At 42.4% G+C, this 27,286-nt stretch overlaps 1 protein-coding gene across 1 annotated transcript; it reads right to left on the bottom strand.

The window, feature by feature from the left end:
* Positions 1-10,059: 10,059 nt before the first annotated feature.
* LOC139421014 (heme-binding protein 2-like) lies at positions 10,060-14,949 on the bottom strand. Its single transcript, XM_071171486.1, has 7 exons — positions 14,624-14,949; positions 14,326-14,385; positions 14,070-14,151; positions 12,085-12,205; positions 11,794-11,933; positions 11,399-11,562; positions 10,060-11,282 (listed from the first exon to the last, which is right to left on the bottom strand). Coding segments are annotated over exons 1-7 (648 nt in total). The 5' UTR covers positions 14,626-14,949; the 3' UTR covers positions 10,060-11,203.
* Positions 14,950-27,286: the final 12,337 nt, after the last annotated feature.

Raw genomic sequence — 27,286 nt, 5'->3', positions numbered from 1 at the left:
CAATACGGAAACTTTATTTGTCACACGCGCCGAATACAACAACTGTAGACCTTACAGTGAAATGCTTACTTACAAGCCCTTAAACCAACAGTGCAGTTCAAGAAGAGTTTAAGAAAATATTTACCAAATAAACTAAAGTAAAAATAACAAAGTAACGAGGCTATATACAGGTGGGTACCGGTACAGAGTTTCTTGCTTTGGCCAAGAAACACGAGCAATGGACATTAGACCAGTGGAAATTCGTCCGTTGGTCTGGAGTCCAAATTGGATGTTTTTGGTTTCAACCATTGTGTCTTTGAGACGTGGCGCATGTGTATTTCCCACCGTAAAGCATGGGGGAGGAGGTGTTATGGTGTGGGGGTGCTTTGCTGGTGACACTGTCAGTGATTTATTTAGAATTCAAGGCACACTTAACCAGCATGGCTACCACAGTATTCTGCAGCGATACGCCATCCCATCTGGTTTGCTCTTAGTGGGACTATCATTTGTTTTTCAACAAGAAAATGTCCCAACACACCTCCAGGCTGTATAAGGGCTATTTGACCAAGAAGGAGAGTGATGGAGTGCTGCATCAGGTGACCTGGCCTCCACAATCACCCGAACTCAACCCAATTGAGATGGTTTAGTTAGACCGCAGAGTGCAGGAAAAGCAGCCAACAAGTGCTCAGCATATGTGGGAACTCCTTCAAGACTGTGGAGAAAGCATTCCAGGTGAAGCTGGTTGAGAGAATGCCAAGAGTGTGCAAAGCTGTCATCAAGGCAAAGGGTGGCTGTTTGAAGAATCTAAAATCTAAAATCTATTTTGATTTGTTTAACACTTTTTTGGGGGTTACCACATGATTCCATATGTGTTATTTCATAATATTCTGCCCTTGAGTTGCGTTCCCATGCAAAACTAGACAGATAGCTAACAGCTAAGTCTTCAATAAAACTCCCAAGGCTTTTCTTTAATATTGAAAACGTTTATGTTGTGAAACTGCAAAATACAGAAAATAATATACTTTAGTATTCAATTCACATAGACATACTGTAGCTGTACATTATACATTTCAAGTTGAAGTTGCATGAAAATACAAAGCACGTACCAGGGTACCATGCATCTGGCATGACGCCAAATCATAGCTAATTTTTACTCATATGGTAATTGGCTAACTCCTTTAATTACTCTAATAATGTACAACCTCTGTAGAATAACAAAGCATATTACACTAGAAACAGTAACAAAACTACAGTATAGTATATTTGACAATTCGTTTGCATGACGCACAAGCAAAATAATACAGCTGACGGCATACATGAAAGGCATTGGAATTTGTGTGAGTAAATGCAACCAACCAACATTGATATGTAAGCAACTCTATGAATAACAAGATTATCATCACTAGCTAAATGCTTGAATCGAACTTAAAAACAAATATTTTCCGAGGCTGAAGCGTGACAAGAAATAGCTACACTGAAAGACCTGCACCGTTGTTTTTAGCTGCTTCTATGCGTGCAGAACAATTCTCTACTTCCTGTTTGCGTACAGTATTTCTAAGTACCAGAAAGCTCCACTAGGGGGCGAATAACACCATAGAACACAATGAAAATCAATTTTAACCATTGTAATAAAATAATCTGTTACCTTCTAACAGGATGGCAGCACACAGTTTTGATGTCTTCACTATTATTCTACATTCTAAACGCACTACCCTGCCATGTGCCCCCTAACAACCACACAACCCTCCCTAAAGAAAAAAACAAAGTGTGACAATCCTCCCCTATTTTAGTTATCTAGCAAGCTAACTCTTCCCCAAGTGTTTTAACCTAGCTAGCTAGCAACCTACCTAATGTCCTTTTTTATAATTGTTATAGATAATATAAATATATAAAATGTTCCCTTGCATCTAGAGATGGCTAGTATGGCAAGCCAGTTAATAGTACAGTAGCTAGAATGAATGCAATGTGGGACAGTAACGTTAGCTATATGGGCAACATTAGCTAGATAATTGAGTGATGAAAACCCGAAAGAATGACATCACATCAGAAACAGGTGTATAGCTAAACTGGAATTACTGAGTCTACCAGTACAGATATCCACTGGCAAATCTTTAAATAAATGAGATCATCAAAAACACGTTGAAATCGCATTAGGCTGAGTAAGCTTGCTAGCTTTCTTACCTAATAAGGAGCGACTTGCTGAGTCCGCCATATTGCAATGTGGCTACTGTCTACACTCTAAAAATAAAAGGTTCCTGGAGTATCCTTTAGGGATTTTTCAAATTGAAACTGTGGGGGATCCCCTATAAATTCAAAGAACCAATTTTAATGGATCCTAGAAAAGCCTTTTGGGGTTTGTTTTCTAACTATCCCCGCTCCCGTTATTTTTTATTATTGATAACAATAATAGGCATAACAATAACAACACAATATTTTTGTTCTCAGTGTTGATTGTGATTTTAGTGGCAAAGCAGAATAAAAAAATCCAGATATGAGGTAAACTCCCAGCAGGACCCCAAGTCCAATGGGTATATCCTCTGGCGTGTTGATGTTAATGTGCTGATGTTCTCCGTATCCATAACCAGAACGATTTGCAGTGCATGCTGATCGAACAGGTTTCCTGTTTTATTCGTCAGAGGTGTAGGGAGGGGAGAAGTCTGTGAATCCCCCAAAATGTAATTATACAGATGATTACCAAAATATGCACCCAACAGTCTTGTTACCTTGGTTTTTGTGGTGAATGTGAATGAAAACAAATGTTTGATAAGGGTTTTCATACACGTACCTTGTCCATAATTGTAGAGGCCTATGGGATATTCATTGATGAGGTAAGGAAGGAGGATGGTAAATGTGATCTGCATAACATACCAATACCAATTGATGTACATTTGTATGCCTCATTGTCTGTATACCTGCAGACACTGACACAAAAGTGAGCAGTTCAGTCATCTGCACCCAGCTAGCCTTCAACATATTCTTATAGCCTACATATTCTTACCTCTTGATATCCATTGAATTGTGTCCATTTTCTGTTTTAGAAAGACTAGATGTAATCGTCACAAAACAATATAAATGTAAATCATACAAGGGACAAACTTTACCTTAAATTGTGGACATTTCTAAAAACCTGTTTTTGCTTTGTCATGTAGATTGAGGGGGAAAAACAATTTAATACATTTTAGATTAAAACCTGTTTGGGATAGGGGGCAGCATTTTCACATTTTCCCAAACAAATCAAACATTTATTGTGGAACTGGGATTCCTGGGAGTGCATTCTGATGAAGATCATCAAAGGTAAGTAAATATTTATAATGCTATTTCTGACTAATGTTGACTCCACAACATGGCGGATATTTCTGTGGCTGGTTTGGTCTCTGGCGCCATACTCAGATTATTGCATGGTGTGCTTTTTCCGTAAAGTTTTTTTGAAATCTGACACAGCGGTTGCATTAAGGTTAAGTCTATCTTTAATTCTGTGAATAACACTTGTATTTTTTTTCTCAATGTTTATTATGAGTATTTCTGTAAATTCACGTGGCTCTCTTGCAAAATCACCGGATGTTTTGGAAGCAAATCATTACTGAACGTAACGCGCCAATGTAAACTGAGATTTTTGGATATAAATATGCACTTTATCGAACAAAACATACATGTATTGTGTAACATGATGTCCTATGAGTGTCATCTGATGAAGTTCATCAAAGGTTAGTGATTCATTTTATCTATATTTCTGCTTTTTGTGACTCCTCTCTTTGGCTGGAAAAATGGCTGTGTGTGTTTTTGTGACTTGGCTCTGACCTAACATAATCATATGTTGTGCTTTCGCTGTAAAGCCTTTTTGAAATCGGACACGTTGGGTAGATTAACAAGAAGTTTATCTTTCATTTGGTGTATTGCACTTGTTAATGTGTGAAAGTTACATATTTCAAAAAAAGATGTTTGAATTTCGCACGCTGCCTTTTCAGCTGAATGTTGTGGAGGGGTGCCGCTAGCGGAACCCCTAGCCATAAGAAGTTTCAAGGCTGTAAGGTAACAAAAATATATATACTCTCCGAATGCACAAATTTACACACAGTACAAAGATGAATAAAAGTGACTGGGATTGCACAATAAAGTCGTATTATAGGGTCGACATAGATACAGACATGTTTGTAGAGTTGCAAGATTGACGTAGTCATTGTGTCAGAGTATATGAGCGGAGTTGAGCGGTTTGAAATCCAGTTCAACACTCATGGAGGCGCTCCATGTCCTTTCCTACAGCTCCACTAAAAACTGCTCACTAAAAACATTTCAGGCTTCAAACATAAAGATATAAAACTGTATTTTTTTTGTGAAGAATCAACAACAAGTGGGACACAATCATGAAGTGGAACAACATTTATTGGATATTTCAAACTTTTTTAACAAATCAAAAACTGAAAAATTGGGCGTGCAAAATTATTCAGCCCCCTTAAGTTAATACTTTGTAGCGCCACCTTTTGCTGCGATTACAGCTGTAAGTCGCTTGGGGTATGTCTCTATCAGTTTTGCACATCGAGAGACTGACATTTTTTCCCATTCCTCCTTGCAAAACAGCTCGAGCTCAGTGAGGTTGGATGGAGAGCATTTGTGAACAGCAGTTTTCAGTTCTTTCCACAGATTCTCGATTGGATTCAGGTCTGGACTTTGACTTGGCCATTCTAACACCTGGATATGTTTATTTTTGAACCATTCCATTGTAGATGTTGCTTTATGTTTTGGATCATTGTCTTGTTGGAAGACAAATCTCCGTCCCAGTATCAGGTCTTTTGCAGACTCCATCAGGTTTTCTTCCAGAATGGTCCTGTATTTGGCTCCATCCATCTTCCCATCAATTTTAACCATCTTCCCTGTCCCTTCTGAAGAAAAGCAGGCCCAAACCATGATGCTGCCACCACCATGTTTGACAGTGGGGATGGTGTGTTCAGGGTGATGAGCTGTGTTGCTTTTACGCCAAACATAACGTTTTGCATTGTTGCCAAAAAGTTACATTTTGGTTTCATCTGACCAGAGCACCTTCTTCCACATGTTTGGTGTGTCTCCCAGATGGCTTGTGGCAAACTTTAAACAACACTTTTTATGGATATCTTTAAGAAATGGCTTTCTTCTTGCCACTCTTCCATAAAGGCCAGATTTGTGCAAAATACGACTGATTGTTGTCCTATGGACAGAGTCTCCCACCTCAGCTGTAGATCTCTGCAGTTCATCCAGAGTGATCATGGGCCTCTTGGCTGCATCTCTGATCAGTCTTCTCCTTGTATGAGCTGAAAGTTTAGAGGGACGGCCAGGTCTTGGTAGATTTGCAGTGGTCTGATACTCCTTCCATTTCAATATTATCGCTTGCACAGTGCTCCTTGGGATGTTTAAAACTTGCTGCACTGAAAGTAAAGGGGCTGAATAATTTTGCACGCCCAATTTTTCAGTTTTTGATTTGTTAAAAAACGTTTGAAATATCCAATAAATGTCGTTCCACTTCATGATTGTGTCCCACTTGTTGTTGATTCTTCACAAAAAAAATACAGTTTTATATATTTATGTTTGAAGCCTGAAATGTGGCAAAAGGTCGCAAAGTTCAAGGGGGCCGAATACTTTCGCAAGGCACTGTATCAAGGTGAGACCCAAATGCAGACACAGGAGGCAGATGGTTGGAGTCTTACAATGTTTATTAATCCAAAGGGGTAGGCAATAGAATGGTCGTGGACAGGCAAAAAGATCAAAACCAGATCAGAGTCCAGGAGGTACAGAGTGGCAGACAGACTCGTGGTCAAGGCAAGCAGGATGGTCAGGCAGGCGGGTACAAAGTCCAGAAACAGGCAAAGGTCAAAACCGGAAGGACTAGAAAAAGGAGAATGCAAAAAGCAGGAGAATGAGAAAACCGCTGATCGACTTGGAAACATACAAGACAAACTGGCACAGTGAGACAGGAAACACAGGGATAAATCCACTGGGGAAAACAAGTGACACCTGGAGGGGGTGGAGACAATAACGAGGACAGGTGAAACTGATCAGGGTGTGACCGTATAAACATTCCAAATAGGTCAGGAGCCAGACAAGAAGCCTAAGAAGGAACAAAAATGAATTATTTAGGCTGTATTATTTCAACCGAGGTAAAGACAGTTTCAAGTTAGATATTCGCCTGTAGTTTTCCTTAAGTCCACCAACCGCAGTTAGGGGCCGTCAACATAGTGACAAATCAAAATGTTCAAATTTCAATAGCTCTTTAACCATTACTCCTCAAACTTTCAGAACTGGTTGTAGCCAACCCGATGGCATAGACACACATTGCACACACTTTTTTTTGTCGATTTACATCTCACACTATTTTTATTAATTTACATTTTTGAATTTCAATAGCTCTTTGGTCATATGACCTACTGGCTTCAAACAAGGTTCAGAGTGTACACTCAGTGTGCCTACACATTGCACACCCGTTAGTTTGTCCATTTTCATCTCACACGTTTTTTACATGAATTTTTCAAACTTAAAAATGTCATTGGTTAGTTTTCGTCAATCGAAAAAACATGGGACGTATTAAAAAAGGCCACAGAAACTCGGAATCAGATCTGTGGAATAAAGGTGGAGGGCGAGAGGCAGTTTTGCAGGCCTTCATTTTACATGGGTGTTACAAAATTGTTTTTGAAGTTAACAAATGGTCCAGGCTCGCAATAACTATCTTTCACATGGACACTGAAAAGATCTTCAAATGGCTGTATGTGGTATGGATCAAGGACAGGAGAGATGTTTGAACAGAGGTGCTTAAAGGAAGGCACACAGGTAGGCCTCATGGAAAAACAATGTTTCATATGTTCTTTTAATTCACAGTAATAGTCAGGGATTTGTCAGTCGGCGTGAGCTTGATGACGTGAAAGAATCCTTTTCATGGCATCACTTTCATATAGTATACATTAACACAAATCCGTCTACTGTGAGTATTCGCCTGCAGTTTACATAACCTGATAATGACTTGATATTTGAGTGCATTCACAACAAGCCACTGAAATGTTTTGTATTTATTTGAAGTAAAGTGTCTGACATGTTGGGAAGATTAAAGGTCTACAATTTCCGTTTAATGTGTCAATATTCCATTTTTATGAATTGATTTTCTGGCTACCATTACTGTGGTTACATGTTCAGTACACGTATTGACCAGCAAACCCACTGCAGCATACCTCACTAGCTCACTCTCCATCCCTGCATTGGACAATTAATAGCATGACTCTCGAACTTTGCCCTTTTCATTTATGGTTGATATTAACGATGAAAGGAGATATTATCTGTCTCGATCCTTTTGTGTACCGCTGTTAAATACTGAGGAAAAATAAAAAACAGGGAAAATAAGCACTTAGAACTACCAATTTATTATAGATAAATATGACAGAAAAGGGTAAACACAACACTGGACTGAACCCCCTAATTGTCAAACTAATATTAATCTACAACAACATAGAAGATACATGACTAGAGTTTATACAATATGAGTGTATAACCACCGCACGCTTCTTAGGTGTGTAATTGACAGGACCAAGGAGCTATTGAAATGAGAAAGTTTGACATATTCATGTAAAATCGAGTGAGATGAAAATGGACAAACAAAAGGGTGTGCAATATAGAAGGGTAGTCAGTGGACGTTCTGAACCTTGTTTGAGTCAAGTAGGTCACATGACCAAGGAGCTATTGAAATATGAATGTAAAAAAAAGTTTGTTCTTTGTTCACGCTCTAACTAATTAAACTAGGAATACAAAATGATGCTCACATTTCCACATGTTTATTAGCTTTGGAAAGTCAATGAATGTCCAAATCGTGAAAATAAGACCTGTGCAATGTTGTGCGCAGTTTTTCCAACATCACGCCACTTATTTGGAGTCTGTGGCTCAAGTGGTTTGAAAGCGTAAATATCCTTCGAATATCCAACTTGAAACCGTCTTTACCTCGGTATTATTTCAAGGCTATATAGCCTACAAAGAAATACATTCTGAAGCATTTGCGAGTGCGACACAATAGGCTGGTAGGGACATAAAGCGTGCAGCATTTAAACAACAATTTCATTGTATTAAATTATTATAGTCTATATATTGCGCATATAGGTTGTGACTTACTTAGAATTAAATACAAATTAAACGAAAAATATCTTATTAGTGCCTTTGAATACATTTTTAAAAACACGAGTTTGGCCAGTCTGTGGCTTCACCTATCCACACTTGCAGAGCCACTGGGGATGCTAAACACCCTTTTTGGCGACTCTTGCCAGGCTGGGCAAAGATGCAAAGTTGTTTATTGTTTAATTTTTCTATAGGTAGGCCTATAGGTTTTTAGGCAAAATAACCCAATCAAAACGGAAAGCTCCTTGAAAGTGGGAATATGCTAGGCCTATTGGGCCAAAATCTATATTGATAATAGAACGAAAATGAACGAAACATTTAAGAGACCTGATTTTCTGTTGATAAAAACTTTGCTACAATGACACACTTAGTTATCTACCCACCTCATTCCTTTCTTTTAACATGTGCACATTGTAAGTACACCATCATACTTTTGGGATAAGTGTCTTTTCAGATTCCACAATGATTCTTTAGTTGTGGATGTTTCATATAACCAGTGTGTGACTGCCAAGTCCCGCGCGTAGAACAATTGACATCCGGTCTATAACCTAACAGTTTTAGCACCATACCAGCAGGTGGCATCCAAGCCTTACACATAACAGTGGACACTATCACCGCACTCCCGCTCTTGCGCTTGGTCATCATCTTCGTAAGGCTCCTTGATTTAGCATCTGTGTGTTTTATTAGTTTCTTTATGAAAATATTTAGCGAACTCCATGACAGTATCCAAAGCAGTTGGCTATTAGCAGCACACAAGTAGACTACCAATGAATGCTGGAGCTGGCATGCCCTGAGCTCCTGAAGTAAGCACAACTGGAGCGAAATTGGAGCGGGCGAAACTGCCGACGCTTACAGCCTTTGGGAATCTCGCTCCACGCTCCAGTGAAATTGGACACGCTCAGCTCCTCGCTCTGCTCCAGCCCCGCTCCACTCACATACTCTGCATTGCATGCAAGAAATATGAGACCAAATATTGTTTTTGAGACAAGATGTGTGGGGCATATAGGCATACGTTGCAATTGGAGGGTGCATTTTATGCACTTATTCTATAACGATATTCAATCTGTCAGTACAAACTTTGATTGAGAAAGGATGATGACGTCATTTACTTTTTTTTGTTGACCTCCCTCAACTCAAAAAATAGCATTTAGTACACCTTCGGCTATGGAAGGTGATAGCGCAGCCTCTGAATGTCATAGAGACAAACCAAAGATCTCTTATATGTATCTGAGTCACATCTTTCCCTGCCATTTTTACAGCTTGTTTCTTGCATAAAGCATTGTGGTCTAAAGCCTCGTTATAGATTGCTTTATATAATCAGGTCCATTTAATTTGTATTAAAATCAATTATATCAGTAGCAAGCTTTGGACCCAAGAAAAGTAGCTGCTGCCTTAGCAAAATTAAATTTAAAAAATACCTCTGATCCTCCATATCATATTCAGCTCTCGTTCTCAAACTGAACAGGACATGAGTAAGGCCTGGTCCACGTGCACAGATATGGCTTTTTTGTTGTTGAAATTGACTCGCCTCCTGAGGTGCCACCATACACAGTACAGTCATTGGTTAGGCAGAACAAAGCGGTTTGCATCTGCAAGAGCAGGGCAGGCCAGAGTTCATGACTGGGAATGCCTATCCATTGCAGTGTGTAATGCAGTGTACACTCAGAAAAAATATGTTAAGTAGAACCATACAAGGTTCTTCAGTTTTTCCCCATAGGGGAACCCTTCTATCTAGTACCCTCTATGTTTGGTTCATGAAAGAACCCCCTGTATATGGTTTTACCTAGAACCCTCTGTGAAGGGTTCAACCAATAACCATTTTATAATCTAAAGGTTCGTCCTACAACCATCTATGAAAGATTCTACAGAGGGAAGATTGAAAATTGAGACGACCTCAATCATTTAAACTGAAAAACTCATCTCAGTAACGGGTGGAATAAATCCAATTACTAACCAATTGGATTAGTTTAGAAAACTGTATGTTCTTTATCTTTGTGAAGCATAACATGAATCAACTGATCAATGTACAGTACATGCAAAAACACAGATATTACAGTAAAACAATCTATTCGGAAAATATCCCTGAAAAAGAGCATGCTGGGAAATATTATATATTGTTCCATATAGAATCCTTCTTGCCTTCCAAAGAATTATCCAATAACCTTTTCTTCCAAAAATGGTTCTTAGGATGTTAAAGGTTCTAGGTAGAACCCTTTGACTGATAAAGAACCCTTGTCTTCCAACAAGGGTTCTTCTGATCAAATGAGTTCTTGGTTGAACCTCATTCCTCAGTAAAGAACCCTTTTGGAACCCTTTTTTCTAAGAGTGTACTTACTTGTGATCTGTATTTGAGATGTTTTCTTAGAACATGCCCTGAGTGGCAAAAAAGTGGCGTATAGTGGTCTTATGTTGGGCACCGATGAATAATAACAAACAAAGGAGATTTTTATGGCTTTCAAATATGACTTCACTGTATTTGTGAAAGGAGTGACTGGAAAAAATGTCATTTGTAATGTTCATCATAGTCTCTCATGGACAGACTATGTAACAAATATGGTTTTTGACACAATGACCCAAGATTTTATGTTCATTATAATCATACTGTATGTACCACCACTCAAGTTTTACCAAAGAGCTGGAGAGGATTTGTTTGGCATATATTTAAGGGAACAAACTCAACACAGACAAAAGATCCAAATCATGTTCAACATTGAATGTAGTAGTTTGTCAAAAGGGAAGTTACTTTTCATAAACAGATTTTAGTACAAATGTATCCCTGTCTACATCTACATTCACCCCACATTGTTAGAACATGTCAATACGTACAGAGTTCAAATTATGGGGCTGGGGGGGTGGGCAAGGCACCTTCCTAACAAACTGAACACTGAATAAGAATGAGCACATTCTAAGACATATGTATACACTCTATAGTATGTGGCATATTGATTTTGGATTATAGTGCCACCAGATCAGAGACACATGTCTTAGTTAATATCTTTTTTGCCCCCAAACCACATTTTCTCAGATGTTCTCAGTCTACCATGCACCTCCCATTGGTCCTCCTCAAAGTGGTTATGCCAGACTCAGCAGTAGTGGAGGAGGATGTTTAGGAGGAGGTAGGGCACACAGGCTCTCCCTCAACCATGTACCACACCTCGTTGTGCCTATTCAGAATCTTCATTGGGCTGTAGGACACATACACACACATAAAATATTAAAGTATGTTTGAAAAAGTATTTTGGTGGAATTGTGTTGGATGTTGGATATGAGTATATTGAAGGATTTGTATCTGTGCTCTCACCTGTCATATCCCACAGCATAGTGGTAGTCTTTGTTGTAGGTGGCCTGGACGTTGTCTAGCTGCCTTTTCAGCAGCATAGAGTTTACACTGGATGTCAAAGACATCATCCATCCACCGTAGCTCCTCACGTACACTTTCATGTCTGGCGTCTCTGTAAAATACACCTGCACGGGGAAATCACAAAGACATCCACATTGTTAACCACGGTCTTTAAAAAAAACATGACATACTTGACCTGGGTTCAAATGGTATTTGTGTTCTTTTTAATATTTTAACTGCGCTCAATTAAGCTTTTCTTGCACAATGGCACCAATAGAATAGTCCCAAAATGGCAAACCCCAACAACCTGGCACTCTAGAAAAGCTGCATAAGCTGTAGGGTCTATTGGGTCTTACACTGCCATCAGTGGGTTGGGGAGGAGCCAACTGATAGTCAGACGGCACGAGGAAGTTGAGGGTGAAGACAGACGACTGCCACAACCTCTTCTTCTCCTCAATTTTGACAGTCACCGGAGTTGTCATGTCAATGTTGACGCCTATAGGAAAAATGTGCATCCACACACACACAAATAGATCAATATACACACACACACACACACACACACACACACACACACACACACACACACACACACACACACACACACACACACACACACACACACACACACACAAACACACACACACCAGCCTCGTTGGAGCCGGTGATGTATTTGAAGAGTCTCTGGAAGGCAGTGTACATGGCCTTGTCCATGAAGTAGCTTTCCTCGTCTGTCGACACCCATTTCACCGAGTCATAGTGGCGCACCTGTAACACAGACACAAACTTTACTCAGAGTCCTGTGTTGGAGAACGTGTTGAGTTACGGATGTTGGATGCAGGGGGAGCAACTTTGGTGTCTTGGTCCAGTAGAAAGTGGTGGGAATCCTGGTTTCTGGGGCTTGGGGACTTGGGGACTGGTCAGGTGGATGGCACCTTGGTAGCAGGGTGGGGATTGGGGGAAGCTCATGTTTTACGCATGCAGGTACAATTCAAATCAAATCAAATCAAATCAAATTTTATTTGTCACATACACATGGTTAGCAGATGTTAATGCGAGTGTAGCGAAATGCTTGTGCTTCTAGTTCCGACAATGCAGTAATAACCAACAAGTAATCTAACTAACAATTCCAAAACTACTGTCTTGTACACAGTGTAAGGGGATGAAGAATATGTACATAAGGATATGTGAATGAGTGATGGTACAGAGCAGCATAGGCAAGATACAGTAGATGGTATCGAGTACAGTATATACATATGAGATGAGTATGTAAACAAAGTGGCATAGTTAAAGTGGCTAGTGATACATGTATTACATAAGGATACAGTCGATGATATAGAGTACAGTATATACGTATGCATATGAGATGAATAATGTAGGGTAAGTAACATTATATAAGGTAGCATTGTTTAAAGTGGCTAGTGATATATTTACATCATTTCCCATCAATTCCCATTATTAAAGTGGCTGGAGTTGAGTCAGTGTCAGTGTGTTGGCAGCAGCCACTCAATGTTAGTGGTGGCTGTTTAACAGTCTGATGGCCTTGAGATAGAAGCTGTTTTTCAGTCTCTCGGTCCCAGCTTTGATGCACCTGTACTGACCTCGCCTTCTGGATGATAGCGGGGTGAACAGGCAGTGGCTCGGGTGGTTGATGTCCTTATTTTCCTGACACCACACTCCGAGGGCCCTCACCTCCTCCCTGTAGGCCGTCTCGTCGTTGTTGGTAATCAAGCCTACCACTGTTGTGTCGTCCGCAAACTTGATGATTGAGTTGGAGGCGTGCGTGGCCACGCAGTCGTGGGTGAACAGGGAGTACAGGAGAGGGCTCAGAACGCACCCTTGTGGGGCCCCAGTGTTGAGGATCAGCGGGGAGGAGATGTTGTTGCCTACCCTCACCACCTGGGGGCGGCCCGTCAGGAAGTCCAGTACCCAGTTGCACAGGGCGGGGTCGAGACCCAGGGTCTCGAGCTTGATGACGAGCTTGGAGGGTACTATGGTGTTGAATGCCGAGCTGTAGTCAATGAACAGCATTCTCACATAGGTATTCCTCTTGTCCAGATGGGTTAGGGCGGTGTGCAGTGTGGTTGAGATTGCATCATCTGTGGACCTATTTGGGCAGTAAGCAAATTGGAGTGGGTCTAGGGTGTCAGGTAGGGTGGAGGTGATATGGTCCTTGACTAGTCTCTCAAAGCACTTCATGATGACGGAAGTGAGTGCTACGGGGCGGTAGTCGTTTAGCTCAGTTACCTTAGCTTTCTTGGGAACAGGAACAATGGTGGCCCTCTTGAAGCATGTGGGAACAGCAGACTGGTATAGGGATTGATTGATCCCTATACCAGTGATTTGATTTGATTTGATTTGATTTGATTTGGATGGCACCTTGGTAGCAGGGTGGGGATTGGGGGAAGCTCCTGTTTTACGCATGCAGGTACAATTCGTCTGTTTTTCAAATTTTATGGAAAATTATCATTATTATTATCATGTTGATAAACGATATTCTGATGAAAATGAAAATGTATTTTATCTGCAACCCTGACAGAAACCTAAACGATCCCCCCAAAAAATGTGGTCACAAATAACACCCCTGACTCCGTTTTATGTGCCATTAATTTGGGCTTTACAATGAACTCACCTCATAATCGTCATTCTTGCACACCAGATCATACAGCAGACATTCCCTTGACTCGGTGCAGAAGCTAGACTCAGAGGAGATCCTATAGGGATCAGTGGAAAACAAATCAATCATGGAGAAATTCAGAAAATATTGCACAACATCATTATTCAATATGAATATTCAAACATTCACTATACAAACAGCGTGTGATTTCTGAAACGTGTGGTTACGATGTGAGGAAAGTAATAACAGATGTGCGTTATAACTTCCTTACCCAACTCTGGCTTCAGCAGTCAAGATGAGAAGCAAGCCAACCAACCCTACAAAATAAACCCTGAAGTACACACAAACAGTCAGTGTCATTATTAGAAGTTTAAACCACATCACATGAAAAATCTATTATTCAGACATTAATGATTACAATTGCAATATATTGTAATACTTTAAGACAGTTTCCAAATTATGATACTACAACTTCCAATTTCTATAGAAATCATTCTCCCTTTAATAATTAACACCATCACAAGTCAAATGAAACATATCAAAGCAATGAGACTATCATTTCTACTTACATTGTGCTGAATGTGTCTTTTAGATCAGCTCAGTTCAGATGCATCCACTGGCCTGAGGGAAATGCTTGCAGAGAAACTATTTATACCAACTGAGGGTTATGAAAGAAATCCTGGACCCCTTCCCAAAACTTGTGAGACACACCCACTTCACTGCAGAATGGCCCGGGGGCCTCAACAAATATGTGCAATGGGATTATTTAACCAGCTGAAGAGAAAACCAGGTGGTTTATAAATGTGTGTGCCAAGTTAGATAATGCGAGACGATCAGTCTTGATGTGTCTTTGAAAAAGAGCATAGGATAATGAGAAAGAGGCTGTGACGAGATCCGTCACTTGCAGTAGACTGTTGTATATTTCTTTTTGGAAAATAGAAAGTCTGTTTCGCAATAACAGCTTGGCTGCCACTTTTAGAGGAAGTAAATAGCACTTGGATGTATTCAGTTTGTTCACTGAGCACTTCTGGGTCGACTTTACCAATCACTAGTGAGGAATGGAGTAAGAAGCCTTGTTTATAACTGGTGCTAACATGGACCCTTTGTCCTGATATCTGACTCAATTACCCAAGATGTTATGTTCGTTATAATCATACTGTATTCACCACCACTCGAGTTTGACCGAAGAGCTGGAGAGGATTTGTTTGGCATATACAGTTGAAGTCAGAAGTTTACATACACCTTAGCCAAATACATTTGCGCTCAGTTGTTCACAATTCCTGACATTTAATCAGAGTAAAAATTCCCTGTCTTACGTCAGTTAGGAATCACCACTTTATTTTAAGAACGTGAAATGTCAGAATAATAGTAGAGAGAATGATTTATTTCATCTTTTATTTCTTTCATCACATTCCCAGTGGGGCAGAAGTTTACATACACTCAATTAGTACTTGGTTGCATTGCCTTTAAATTGTTTAATTTGGGTCAAACTTTTCGGGTAGCCTTCCACAAGCTTCCCACAATAAGTTGGATGAATTTTGGCCCATTCCTCCTGACAGAGCTGGTGTAAATGAATCAGGTTTGTAGGCCTTCTTGCTCAAACACGCTTTTTTCAGTTCTGCCCACAGATTTTCTATAGGACTGAGGTCAGGGCTTTGTGATGGCCACTCCAATACCTTGACTTTGCTGTCCTTAAGCCATTTTGCCAACAATTTGGAAGTGTGCTTGTTGTCATTGTCCATTTGGAAGAACCATTTGCAACCAAGCTTTAACTTCCCGATTGATGTTTTGAAAAGTTGCTTCAATATATCCACATAATTTTCCTGCCTCATGATGCCATCTATTTTGTGACATGCACCAGTCCATCCTGCAGCAATGCACCCCCACAACATGATGTTGCCACCCCCGTGCTCCACGGATGGGATGATGTTCTTCGGCTTAAAAGCCTCCCCCTTTTTCCTCCAAACATAATGATTGTAATTATGGCCAAACAGTTCTATTTTTGTTTAATCAGACCAGAGGACATTTCTCCAAAAAGTACGATCTTTGTCCCCATGTGCAGTTTCAAGCCGTAGTCTGGCTTTTTTATGGTGGTTTTGGAGCCGGCCTTTCAGGTTATGTCGATATAGGACTCGTTTTACTGTGGATATAGACACTTTTGTACCTGTTGCCTTCAGCATCTTCACAAGGTCCTTTGCTGTTGTTCTGGGATTGATTTGCACGCTTCGAACCAAAGTATGTTCATCTCTAGGAGACAGAATGCGTCTCCTTTCTGAGTGATATGACGGCTGCGTGGTCCCATGGTGTTTATACTTGCGTACTATTGTTTGTACAGATGAACGTGGTACCTTCAGCCATTTGGAAATTGCTCCCAAGGATGATCCAGACTTGTGGAGGTCTACAATTCTTTTTCTGAGGTCTTGGCTGATTTCTTTTGATTTTCCCATGATGTCAAGCAAAGAGGCACTGAGTTTGAAGGTAAGCCTTGAAATACATCCATAGGTACACCTCCAATTGACTCAAATTATGTCAATTAGCCTATCAGAAGCTTCTAAAGCCATGACATTATTTTCTGGACTTTTCCAAGCTGTTTAAAGGCACAGTCAACTTAGTGTATGTAAACTTCTGACCCCCTGGAATTGTGATACAGTGAGTCAAGTGAAATAATCTGTCTGTAAACAATTGTTTAATGCACAAAGTAGATGTCCTAACCGACTTGCCAAAACTATAGTTTGTTAACAAGACATTTGTGGAGTGGTTGAAAAACGTGTTTTAATGACTCCAACCTAAGTGTATGTAAATTCCGACTTCAACTGTACAGTCGTGGCCAAAAGTTTTGAGCATGACACAAATATCAATTTTCACAAATTCTGATGCCTCAGTTTGTATGATGGCAATTTGCATATAGTCCAGAATGTTATGAAGAGTGATCAGATGAATTGCAATTAATTGCAAAGTCCCTATTTGCCATGCAAATGACTGAATTCCAAAAAAACATTTCCACTGCATTTCAGCCCTGCCACAAAAGGACCAGCTGACATCACATCAGTGATTCTCTCGTTAACACAGGCGTGAGTGTTGATGAGGACAAGGCTGGAGATCACTCTGTCATGCTGATTGAGTTTGAATAACAGACTGGAAGCTTCAAAAGGAGGGTGGTGCTTGGAATCATTGTTCTTCATCTGTCAACCATGGTTACCCACAAGGAAACACGTGCCGTCAACATTGCTTTGCACAAAAAGGGCTTCACAGGCAAGGATATTGCTGCCAGTAAGATTGCACCTAAATCAACCATTTATAGGATCATCAAGAACTTCTAAGAGAGCGGTTCAATTGTTGTGAAGAAGGCTTAAGGGCTCCCAAGAAAGTCCAGCAAGCGCCAAGACCGTCTCCTAAAGTTGATTAAGCTCCTTTTCCAATGCCTTTTCCAGCATGATGGAGCACCTTGCCATAAGGCAAAAGTGATAACTAAGTGGCTCGGGGAACAAAACATCAATATTTTGGGTCCATGGCCAGGAAACTCCCCAGACCTTAATCCCATTGAGAACTTGTAGTCAATCCTCAAGAGGCGGGTGGACAAACAAAACCTACAAATTCTGACAAACTCCAAGCATTGATTATGCAAGAATGAGCTGCCATCAGTCAGGATGTGGCCCAGAAGTTAATTGACAGCATACCAGGGTAGATTGCAGAGGTCTTGAAAAAGAAGGGTGAACACTGCAAATATTGACTCTTTGCATCAACTTCATGTAATTGTCAATAAAAGCCTTTGACACTTATGAAATGCTTGTAATTATACTTCAGTATTCCATAGTAATATCTGACAAAAATATCTAAAGACACTGAAGCAGCAAACTTTGTGGAAATTAATATTTGTGTCATTCTCAAACTTTTGGCCACGACTGTATTTAAGGAAACAAACTTAACACAGACAAAGTTTCAAATCATGTTCAACATTGAATGTAGTAGTTTATGAAAAGTAACTTCCCTTTTGACAAACAGACTTTAGTACAAATGTATATCTGTCTACATCTACATTCACCCCCACATTGTTAGAACATGTCAATATGTACAGAGTTCTAATTATTGGTCTGGGGGGGGGGGGGGTGGGCAAGGCACCTCCCTAACAAACTGAACCCTGAATAAGAATGAGCAAATTCTAAGACATATGTATACACGTACAGTAATACGTGGCATATTGATTTTGGATTATAGTGCCACCAGATCAGAGACACATGTCTTAGTTAATATCTTTGTTGCCCTCAAACCACATTTTCTCAGATGTTCTCAGTCTACCATGCACCTCCCATTGGATTTGTATTCGTGCTCTCACCTGTCATATCCCACAGCATAGTGGTAGTCTTTGTTGTAGGTGGCCTGGATGTTGTCTAGCTGCCTTTTCAGCAGCATGGAGTTATATTATTTTGTAAGAATGACTGTCAAATAATTAGCATACACGGAGGCACCAGCTAGTCACCAGCTAGTCTGGTCACAATGCGGACACATTGGCGGGATAAGAGACACATTTTAATACAATTGGTAAGATCACATGTAAGGTGTAAACAAGGATTCGGTGTACTCCTACTGAGGACCCTGTCAGTGGTGTTTCACCTATTAAAGTAAATATAAGTACGCTGCATTGGTATGATATTATTCTCTGATATTAAATCAATTAAAGACTTCATCAGTTTTCTTTATTATTTGTCTGGTCCAACCATCATCATCACTTCATTTTAACATGTTTATGTGTCATTACGTGTCAATGAGGGATGAATTGGTTAAAACACATCTTTAATGTGAAATTATGATGTCATTATAATGTTGAGTGAAATATCAAATACACATTGGACGAACATTTCCTAATTGTTATCAAACCATATTCCCCACCTATAAAAACAGACAAGACAGCACTTGCATGACCCTAAGAGTTCAACTTTGACCCCCACAAAGAGGAGAGTAGCCTAGAAAAAAATAACTCTGGGGTGTATCTCAATAGACTAAAATGTCTTCCTCTCCTCGTCTCCTTCCCTTCTCATGAGCTGATCTGAAGCTGAACACTGTAGATAAATACAAAATGGCATTTCTCACTGTGAATTTGATTTAATCTATCCCAGGTCTTTCACACCAGTGCAGGAAAAGAGATGAGAAAAAGGAAGCCACTGAATATCGAGATGGATGTGATCATGGAATGAACCCTGCCCTAGATAAAAAAAATATATATAAAAAATCCCACCATGCAAAGTCAGGTCAGTTTGTATTGGAGAGATGCCCAGTTGGGGTAATGCCATTGAGAGGGTTGTTGTTTAACCCCCTCAGGCCTTTCAGCTTTCACAGTTAGAATATTGTCAAAGGTCATGACCTTTAACAAACCTCTGACATCGCCTGTGATGTCAGCTGGTCACCACCTCAGGTGCTCAACGGGCGACAGCCTTCACTTGGTGACTTCAACCTCAGGCGAAGACAAACTCAAAATAACTCAAATGATCCCCTCTCTTATTCCTGTTCTGTGGGGAGCAAGCACATGTGCTTTAGGTCAACTTCTTAGCCAAAGCGTGTTACTTTAGCTTGATTCAATCAGGATCACGAAGTTGCATGCTGTGAAAGTTTCCATGGCATCATCACAAGACATGGGCAAAAATGACAAAATACAATGACAAAATACAAATACAAAATACAAAATACATTGGAGTGTAGTTTAACCCAGTGCAATTTAAATGAAAGTATACTCAGAAGTAATTAAAATGCGTATTTTAAATACAGTGTATGTGTAACAGAAATACTGCCCGTCTCTGAGAGTATTTGAAGGAAACATCAGAGGTGTTTTTATTTCTCTCAGAGCACGAGACACCCTGTTCCAGCACAAATCACTAGAGTACAGTTCACTGTGTGTGTACAGGCCTAACTGATCTTGAATAGCTAGCTACCTTGGGCTCCATAGTCTAGCAGGGACAAGTCTAGCAGGGACAAAGACGTTGCACCAAATAACGTTTGACCTTTCTAGTAGACTATAGTAATAACGCATGGGGGAGGTGGTTCACACATCCAGTGAGCATTGCTGCTTTGTTTCTATGTACTATCACAGGTCACATGATACCTGCTTTAACCATTCTTGGAGGGAATGGTGGGTGTCCCTTTGTTGTTGTTGTTCCAGAATCACACCAAGGTCAGATCCCTGTGATGAACTCAATTCTACAGAGGGACAATGGAGCAGTGCCTACACGCCCACTTAGAATACCCAGGATGCGTTCAGTACAACAGAATACAGTACAATGTTTAATTCAACTGAAACGGCACTTCAAGAGTTGAAGAACGTTGTGTTTATCGTGGCCTTGAGTGCGATTGAGTATGATGTACTACACAAGTTTTGCCATGTCAAATGTTCATACCCATATAGATTATATAATCAAACTGGAGCAAACATACCTCAAAGACTGTTGAAGAATGGTGCACACTGTTTTGGGGAAACGTGTTGTTCAGTTCAAACTGTCACGCAAACACTTGAAGTGAACTAAACGTACCCCAGTACTATAACAATACCATAGGGATAGTATGTGTGACCAGGTTGAGACACCCACCGACTATTTATCTGTCGAAAACATCCTGTCACTATCTCACAATCTGTTAAGGTGGACTTGTGACAGCTAAACTCTGAAATATTTATTATGTACTTACGCCTACTCCCGCTCCCCCTCTCCGGTGCTCGATGTAGCCGGTCTACCAACCACCGGTCCAGGCACCATCATTTCGTGCACCTGCTCCACATCATTAAGTATACCTGGACTTCATCATCACCTTGATTACTCTCCCTTTATTTATCCCTCAGTAGACTCAGTATTCAGGCAGTATTGGTTTTGTTTACCTTCAGTACGCTACTCCTGTTTTGATTATCTTCATGTTTCTTATTATTAATGCCACCTTCTTCACCTGCTTCCTGACTCCCTGCGTATACGTTATAGAATACTTCCTCTCAAGAATTGGAAGCAGCAGAAGTTAAGGATATCGCCCACATAGTCGATGGACAGGAACACCTACTCCGTCAACACCACGACCAGCTGACTCAACTGGGTACGGTAATGGATAAGGTCCTTCGCATTCTCCACCACCTCGACAACACTCGAGAGGATTAATCTCCTAATAGCGTGAGGATCCTCTACCACATGTCATCCCAGAGAGCCAGTCCCCAAGCCCATCCAGAAGTCCGCCTAGGTCAGAGGTGCCCTATTGTCCCTCCCAGGGACTCCATCGGGTTCCTATGAGAGGTTCATGGCTCTGTTCAGGGCAGTCTTCAATCATCCACCTGAGGGCAGAGAGGGAGGAGAGTGATTACTCCAACTTCGGCAGGGTGCCCAGACCGCTGCGGAGTATGCCTTCACCTTCCGGACTGTGGCAGCCTCCAGCTCCGCACCTTATTCCGTTGAGGACTGCGCGAAGAGGTCCAGACAGAGTTGGCGTGTCGGGACGACAACCTTTCCTTGGACGCGCTCATAGCGATGGCTCTCTTCAAGAGCGCCAGCACCCCCCTCATCTCTCGCCTTCCTCCTTTGGCTATCCTGAAACAGAGCCTGAACCCATGGAGATAGGGGTCACACACCTACTCGTGGCAGAGTGGTGTCATTGGAGACAGAGTGGTGTCGTTGGTGGCAGAGTGGTGTCGTTGGAGACAGCTGGGGCTCTGTTCCTATTTTGGTCAGGAGGGGCACTAGCTTAAGCGGTGTCTGGTGCACTCCTACCCGGTGTCCAAGAGGGCAGAGGGGCAGCCCTGTGATCATCCGTCTCCCAGGGTAGGCGTGAGTAGTCCATTATCATCACTTTCTGTCCAAACCTTTTCTGGTTTCCATTTCACTGGCTGGGAGGAGGCCCTTGCCTCCTCTCTGAACATCACCTCATACCCGCTCACCTTTCCTTTTCTGGTCCAAGCACTGGATACTCGACCATTGGGATCCGGCACAATAACGCACATCACAACACCACTCACCCTCACAGTGGAACCCGCGCATCAAGAAAGCCTTTTCTTCCTCATCATCAATGCACCCATACACAAAGTCGTCCTCGGCCACCCGTGGGTCCAACGTCATGACCCTACCATCTCATGGTCGAGGATGAAAATCACCGTCTGGGCACCGAATGCCGAGGACCTGCTTTCCTTTACCCTGTGGTTCCACGTCGGTTGAGAGTCCTGTGGTTGCCCTCCAGCCCAATATCGCAGAGGTATACACGGATCTCCGGGAAGTTTTCTCCAAGACCCGTGCCACCTGTCTCCCTCCTCATTGCCCCTGGGACTGTGCCATCGACCTGCTTGCAGGCTTTGCACCTTCACACAGCCGCATCTACCCTCTGTCGGTGGTTGAAACCAAGTCTATGGAGGAGTACATCCAGGAGGCTCTCCAACAGGGTTTCATCAGCACGTCCACCTCCCCTGCGTCGGGCAGGCTTCCTATTCGTGGCCAAGAAGGATGGAGGTCTACGCCCGCGCATTGATTACAGAGGCCTCAATTCCATCACCACCAAGTACCGCTAACCTCTCCTGATGCCGGGTGCGATCAAACAGCTCCGCGGACCTGAGGAGTGCCTACAATCTGATCCGCATCCGGGAGGGGGACGAATGGAAAACAGCATTCAGCACGATGTCTGGACACTACGAGATTTTGGTGATGTCTTATGGATTAGCCAATGCTCCGTCGGTGTTCCAGACATTCGTTAACGAGGTGTCCGGGACATGCTCGGGCGGCAGGTGGTTGTGTATATCGATGACATCCTGGTCTACTCGGCCACCTTGGAGGATCACATAGCCCACGTCAGAGTGGTCCTGGAACGCCTCCTGGAGAATCACTTGTACGTGAAAGTGGAGAAGTGCCAGTTTCATCAGGTCGCTGTCTCCTTCTTAGGATACCAGATCAGTCCACAGGGAGTGATGATGGAGGAGAGGACGGTCAATGCAGTCAGGTCTTGGCCAGTACCAACCACCATAAAAGGGTTCTTGGGGTTTGCCATCTTTTACCCCTGCTTCATTAGGACCTTCAGCTCCATAGCCTGTCCTCTCACCTCAAGGGTGGTCACCGTGAGTTGTAGTTTAGTCCTGGAGCCGATGAGCCCTTCCATATACTGAAGGGGCATTTCACCTCCGCCCCTTTGCTGAAACACTCAGTTCCTACGTTGCCTTTCGTGGTGGAGGTGGACGCTTCAGAAGTGGGCGTGGGGGCCATTCTGTCCCAACGTCAAGGTAACCCACAGAAATTGTATCCATGTACTCAAAAAAAACTGTCTCCTTTAGAGAGGAACTATGACGTCGGTGACCGGGAGCTTTTGGTGGTGAAGTTGGTATTAGAGGAGTAGAGTCACTGGCTGGAGGGCGCCAAGGATTGATTTCTCATCCTCACCGGCCATCGGAACCTGGAGTACATACGGACAGCGAGACGGCTGAACCCGCGCCAAGCAAGGTGGGCCCTTTTCTACACAAGATTTGACTTCACCTTGTCATATCGCCCAGGTTCAAAGAACATTAAAGCTGATGCCCTGTCCCATCTCTACGATTCGGGAGAGGTTCCTGTCCTGAGTGCGCCCATCATTCAGCCCTCCCGAGTCATTGCCCCCATGCTTTGGGACGTAGATGTGGACATTCACCAGGCACCGGAGAGGGAACCCACGCCTGCTACCTGGCCTCCAGAGCGCACCTACGTTCCCACAGGGATCAGGGATTGGCTGTTGACCTGAGCACACATCTCTCATCGCTGGACACCCAGGTATCACCCGCACTATTCAATCTCCGGAAAGTACGGGTGGCACACCTTGGTGCAGGACGTTGCTCGTTATGTAAACTCCTGCTCCATATGTGCCCAAACTAAATCTCCCCTGCACACTCCAGTATGGAATCTCCTTTATCTTCCCGTGCCTAAGTGGCCTTGGTCTCATCTGTCCATTGATTTAGTTCATTGATCCCTCTTCTGATGGTTTCACTACTATTATGGTTGTTGTGGAAAGATTCTCTAAATCCTGCCGTTTTATCCCTCTCTCTGGTCTCCCTACCGCTATCCAGGTCTCTGAGGCACTGTTCTAGCAGGTCTTTCGGCACTATGGCCTTCCGGAGGACATCGTCTCTGACCGTGGCCCCCAATTCACGTCACGGGTATGGAGAACCTTCATGGAGAAGCTGAGAGTCACGGTCAGCCTCACTCACGTCACTGCCAGGACTGGCAGGGGGAGTGGGCACGGTTCCTTCCCTGGGCGGAGTACGCCTAGAATTCACTGCGTCACTCCTCCACCGGGCTGACCCCCTTCCAGTGTGTCCTAGGCTATCATCCAGCCCTAGCTCCGTGGACCCTGAGCCAGACTGAAGCTCCTGCGGTGGATGAGTGGTTCAGGCGCACAGAGGAGGTTTGGAACGATGCCCACATGACGCTCCAGTGCGCCATCCACCATCAGAAGGAGCAGGCGGTCCGCAACCGCAGTGAGACTCTCCGTTTCCATCCTGGTGATCTCGTTTGGCTCTCCACCAGGAACCTCCTGGGTACAGTCACACCTTCAAATTACGGTTTTCAAAAGTATTTTTGTTACAAAATACATTAGAGTGTAGTTCAGCCCAGTGTAATACAAAATACACAGAAGTAATTCAATTATATATTTCAAATACATGTAGCAGAAATACTGCCCATCTCAGCTGTGCCATCAGAGTCCTGGGTTCGCGCCCAGGCTCTGTCGTAACCGGCCGCGACCGGGAGGTCCGTGGGGCGACGCACAATTGGCCTAGCGTCGCCCGGGTTAGGGAGGGCTTGGTCGGTAGGGGTGTCCTTGTCTCATCGCGCACCAGCGACTCCTGTGGCGGGCTGGGCGCAGTGTACGCTAGCCAAGGTGGCCAGGTGCACGGTGTTTCCTCCGGCCCATTGGTGCGGCTGGCTTCCGGGTTGGATGTGCGCTGTGTTAAAGAAGCAGCGGCTTGGTTGGTTGTGTATCGGAGGACGCATGACTTTCAACCTTCGTCTCTCCCGAGCCCGTACGGGAGTTGTAGCGATGAGACAAGATAGTAGCTACTACAACAATTGGATACTACGAAATTGGGGAAAAAAAGGGGTAAAATTCAAAAAAAAAAAAAATAAATAAATAAAAAAAAAATAAAAAAAAATAGAAATACTGCCCATCTGGTCATAGCTCAATAACCCAATTAAGTGCCCCAATTGCTGGGCCAAAAATAAACCAACAAGTGTTCTGTCCATCAAGGAACACACCACATCACAGCCCGAGACTAATGTTAACTGTCACGTGTTCTGCGATCTACCCTGTTTCCTTCGCTTGCTCTGGGATGAAGGAAGGGAGGTAGTTGCCTTATCTCTTTCCGAATACCCCTCTTTTTCTCTCCCTATTTCTGAATCATGCTGAATCATGAATCATGAATCATGACTGAAATTTACAAGCAGATTAGGAAAAAGGTTCAAACCATCCTAAGCTAAATGAATGCCCTGTGTTCAGGTTGACGTCATGGATTGTGTGCATAAACAAGCAATGACATGGTTACATGATCACTGTTTATTTTCTTACTGGGTGAATACCTTTTGTTAGGAACTCAAATGGAGGACCATAGAGTGTTAGGCACCTTGAAGAGTATTGAGAAAAATGAGTACAAACTGTGTACAGTCATAAGAAACATACAGTATCTCTGACAACAAAATGGAACTTTATTCCACTGCGTGTTCAGTACCAAGACTCATAGGAGTTCCAAAAAATGTTTTGTCTGTCTCTACCTAAATAGTAGACATATGAAATAGCATAAAGAGTCTTTAAACAGGAGCTCTGCATCCACCTGAACACATCCTGTCCTACTCTCAGATAGATGGTGAACGTAACCTAACAAGGTCAATCAGGAGGGAGTATCATGATGACCATGGACAACACTGTTGGTCTGAGGTGTGTTCTCAACCCCAGAGAGCTGACCAGCTCCCTCTGTAACATGTCGTAACCTTGACGATGCACCTTGACCAGTAATGCCAGGTTCTGAGGACATATAGGCCTGTGATTGGGTGGCTTAGGGTAGAGCAGCCTTTAATTGGTTCGCTTGGGGTATATAGGCCTGTGATAGGTTGGCTTGGGGTAGAGTAGCCTGCTGTGGCAGTGGCACTACTTGGGGTATGTTTATGTGGAATGGAGCGTTACCTTGAAGCAAACCATCAGCCTGGGGTTGGACGATGACTGGGGGTGTATTGGCTTGGGGTTCAAACAGGTGCCATTAATACAGGTAACGAGTGGAGGACAGAGGAGCCTCTTAAAGAAGAAGTTACAGGTCTGTGAGAGCCAGAAATCTTGCTTGTTTGTAGGTGACCAAATACTTATTTTCCACCATAATTTGCAAATAAATTCATTAAAAATCCTACAATATATTTTTCTTTATTTTTTTTCTTCTCATTTTGTCTGTCATAGTTGAACTGTACCTATGATGAAAATTACAGGCCTCCTCATCTTTTTAAGGGGGAGAACTTGCACAATTGGTGGCTGACTAAATACTTTTTTGCCCCACTGTATGTAGCTTTAGAAAAAAAGATCAATTAAATAAATTACTTGTTAACATCGGATGACATACATATATTAGCCATCTCTGAAACGCAGATAATTCATTTGATGATGCAGCAGTGGAAATACAAGGACATCCTGACCTACAGAAGAGACGTGAATGCTTGTGGGGTTGCTGTATTTGTTCAGAGCCATATTCATTTAAAGCTTAGAGAGGACGTCATGTCTAATGTTGTGGAAGTGTTGTGGTTGCATGTTCACCTGCCTCATCAAAATCCTATTCTTTGGGGTGCTGATATAGGCTACCAAGTGTCAACAGTCAGTACCTGGATAATATGTGTGCAATGCTTGATAATGTTTGTGATGCTGACAGAGAGGTCTATTTTCTGGGTGACCTGAACATAGACTGGTTTTCATCAAGCTGTCCATTCAAGCGGAAGCTTCTTACTGTAACCAGTGCCTGTAATCTGGCTCGGGTTATCAATCAACCTACCAGAGTGTTCACAAATAGTGCAGGAACTACTGTACATCATCCAAATGTATTGATAAAATGGTTACCAATGTTGCAGAACTTTGTTCTAAAGCTGTATCCGTACCCATTGGATGTAGTGACCATAATATAGTGGCTATATCCAGGAAAGCTAAAGTTCCAAAGGCTGGGCCTAAAACAGTGTACAGCCGTGGCCAAAAGTTTTGAGAATGACATGAATATTAATTTCCACAAAGTCTGCTGCCTC

This window comes from Oncorhynchus clarkii, chromosome 12 (assembly GCF_045791955.1).
Source record: "Oncorhynchus clarkii lewisi isolate Uvic-CL-2024 chromosome 12, UVic_Ocla_1.0, whole genome shotgun sequence".
Classification (NCBI taxonomy): domain Eukaryota; kingdom Metazoa; phylum Chordata; class Actinopteri; order Salmoniformes; family Salmonidae; genus Oncorhynchus; species Oncorhynchus clarkii.
Note: the sequence above shows the minus strand (reverse complement) of the source record. Positions and strands in the feature narration are given on the sequence as shown.

Excerpts from the sequence above, each read along its gene's own strand:
- LOC139421014 (XM_071171486.1), bottom strand. Across the intron at positions 12,206-14,069 it reads GCAAGAATGACGATTATGAG|GTGCGCCACTATGACTCGGT; the intron begins GTGAGTTCATTG and ends TCTGTGTTACAG. Across the intron at positions 11,563-11,793 it reads CCCAACCCACTGATGGCAGT|GTGTATTTTACAGAGACGCC; the intron begins GTAAGACCCAAT and ends TTCCCCGTGCAG.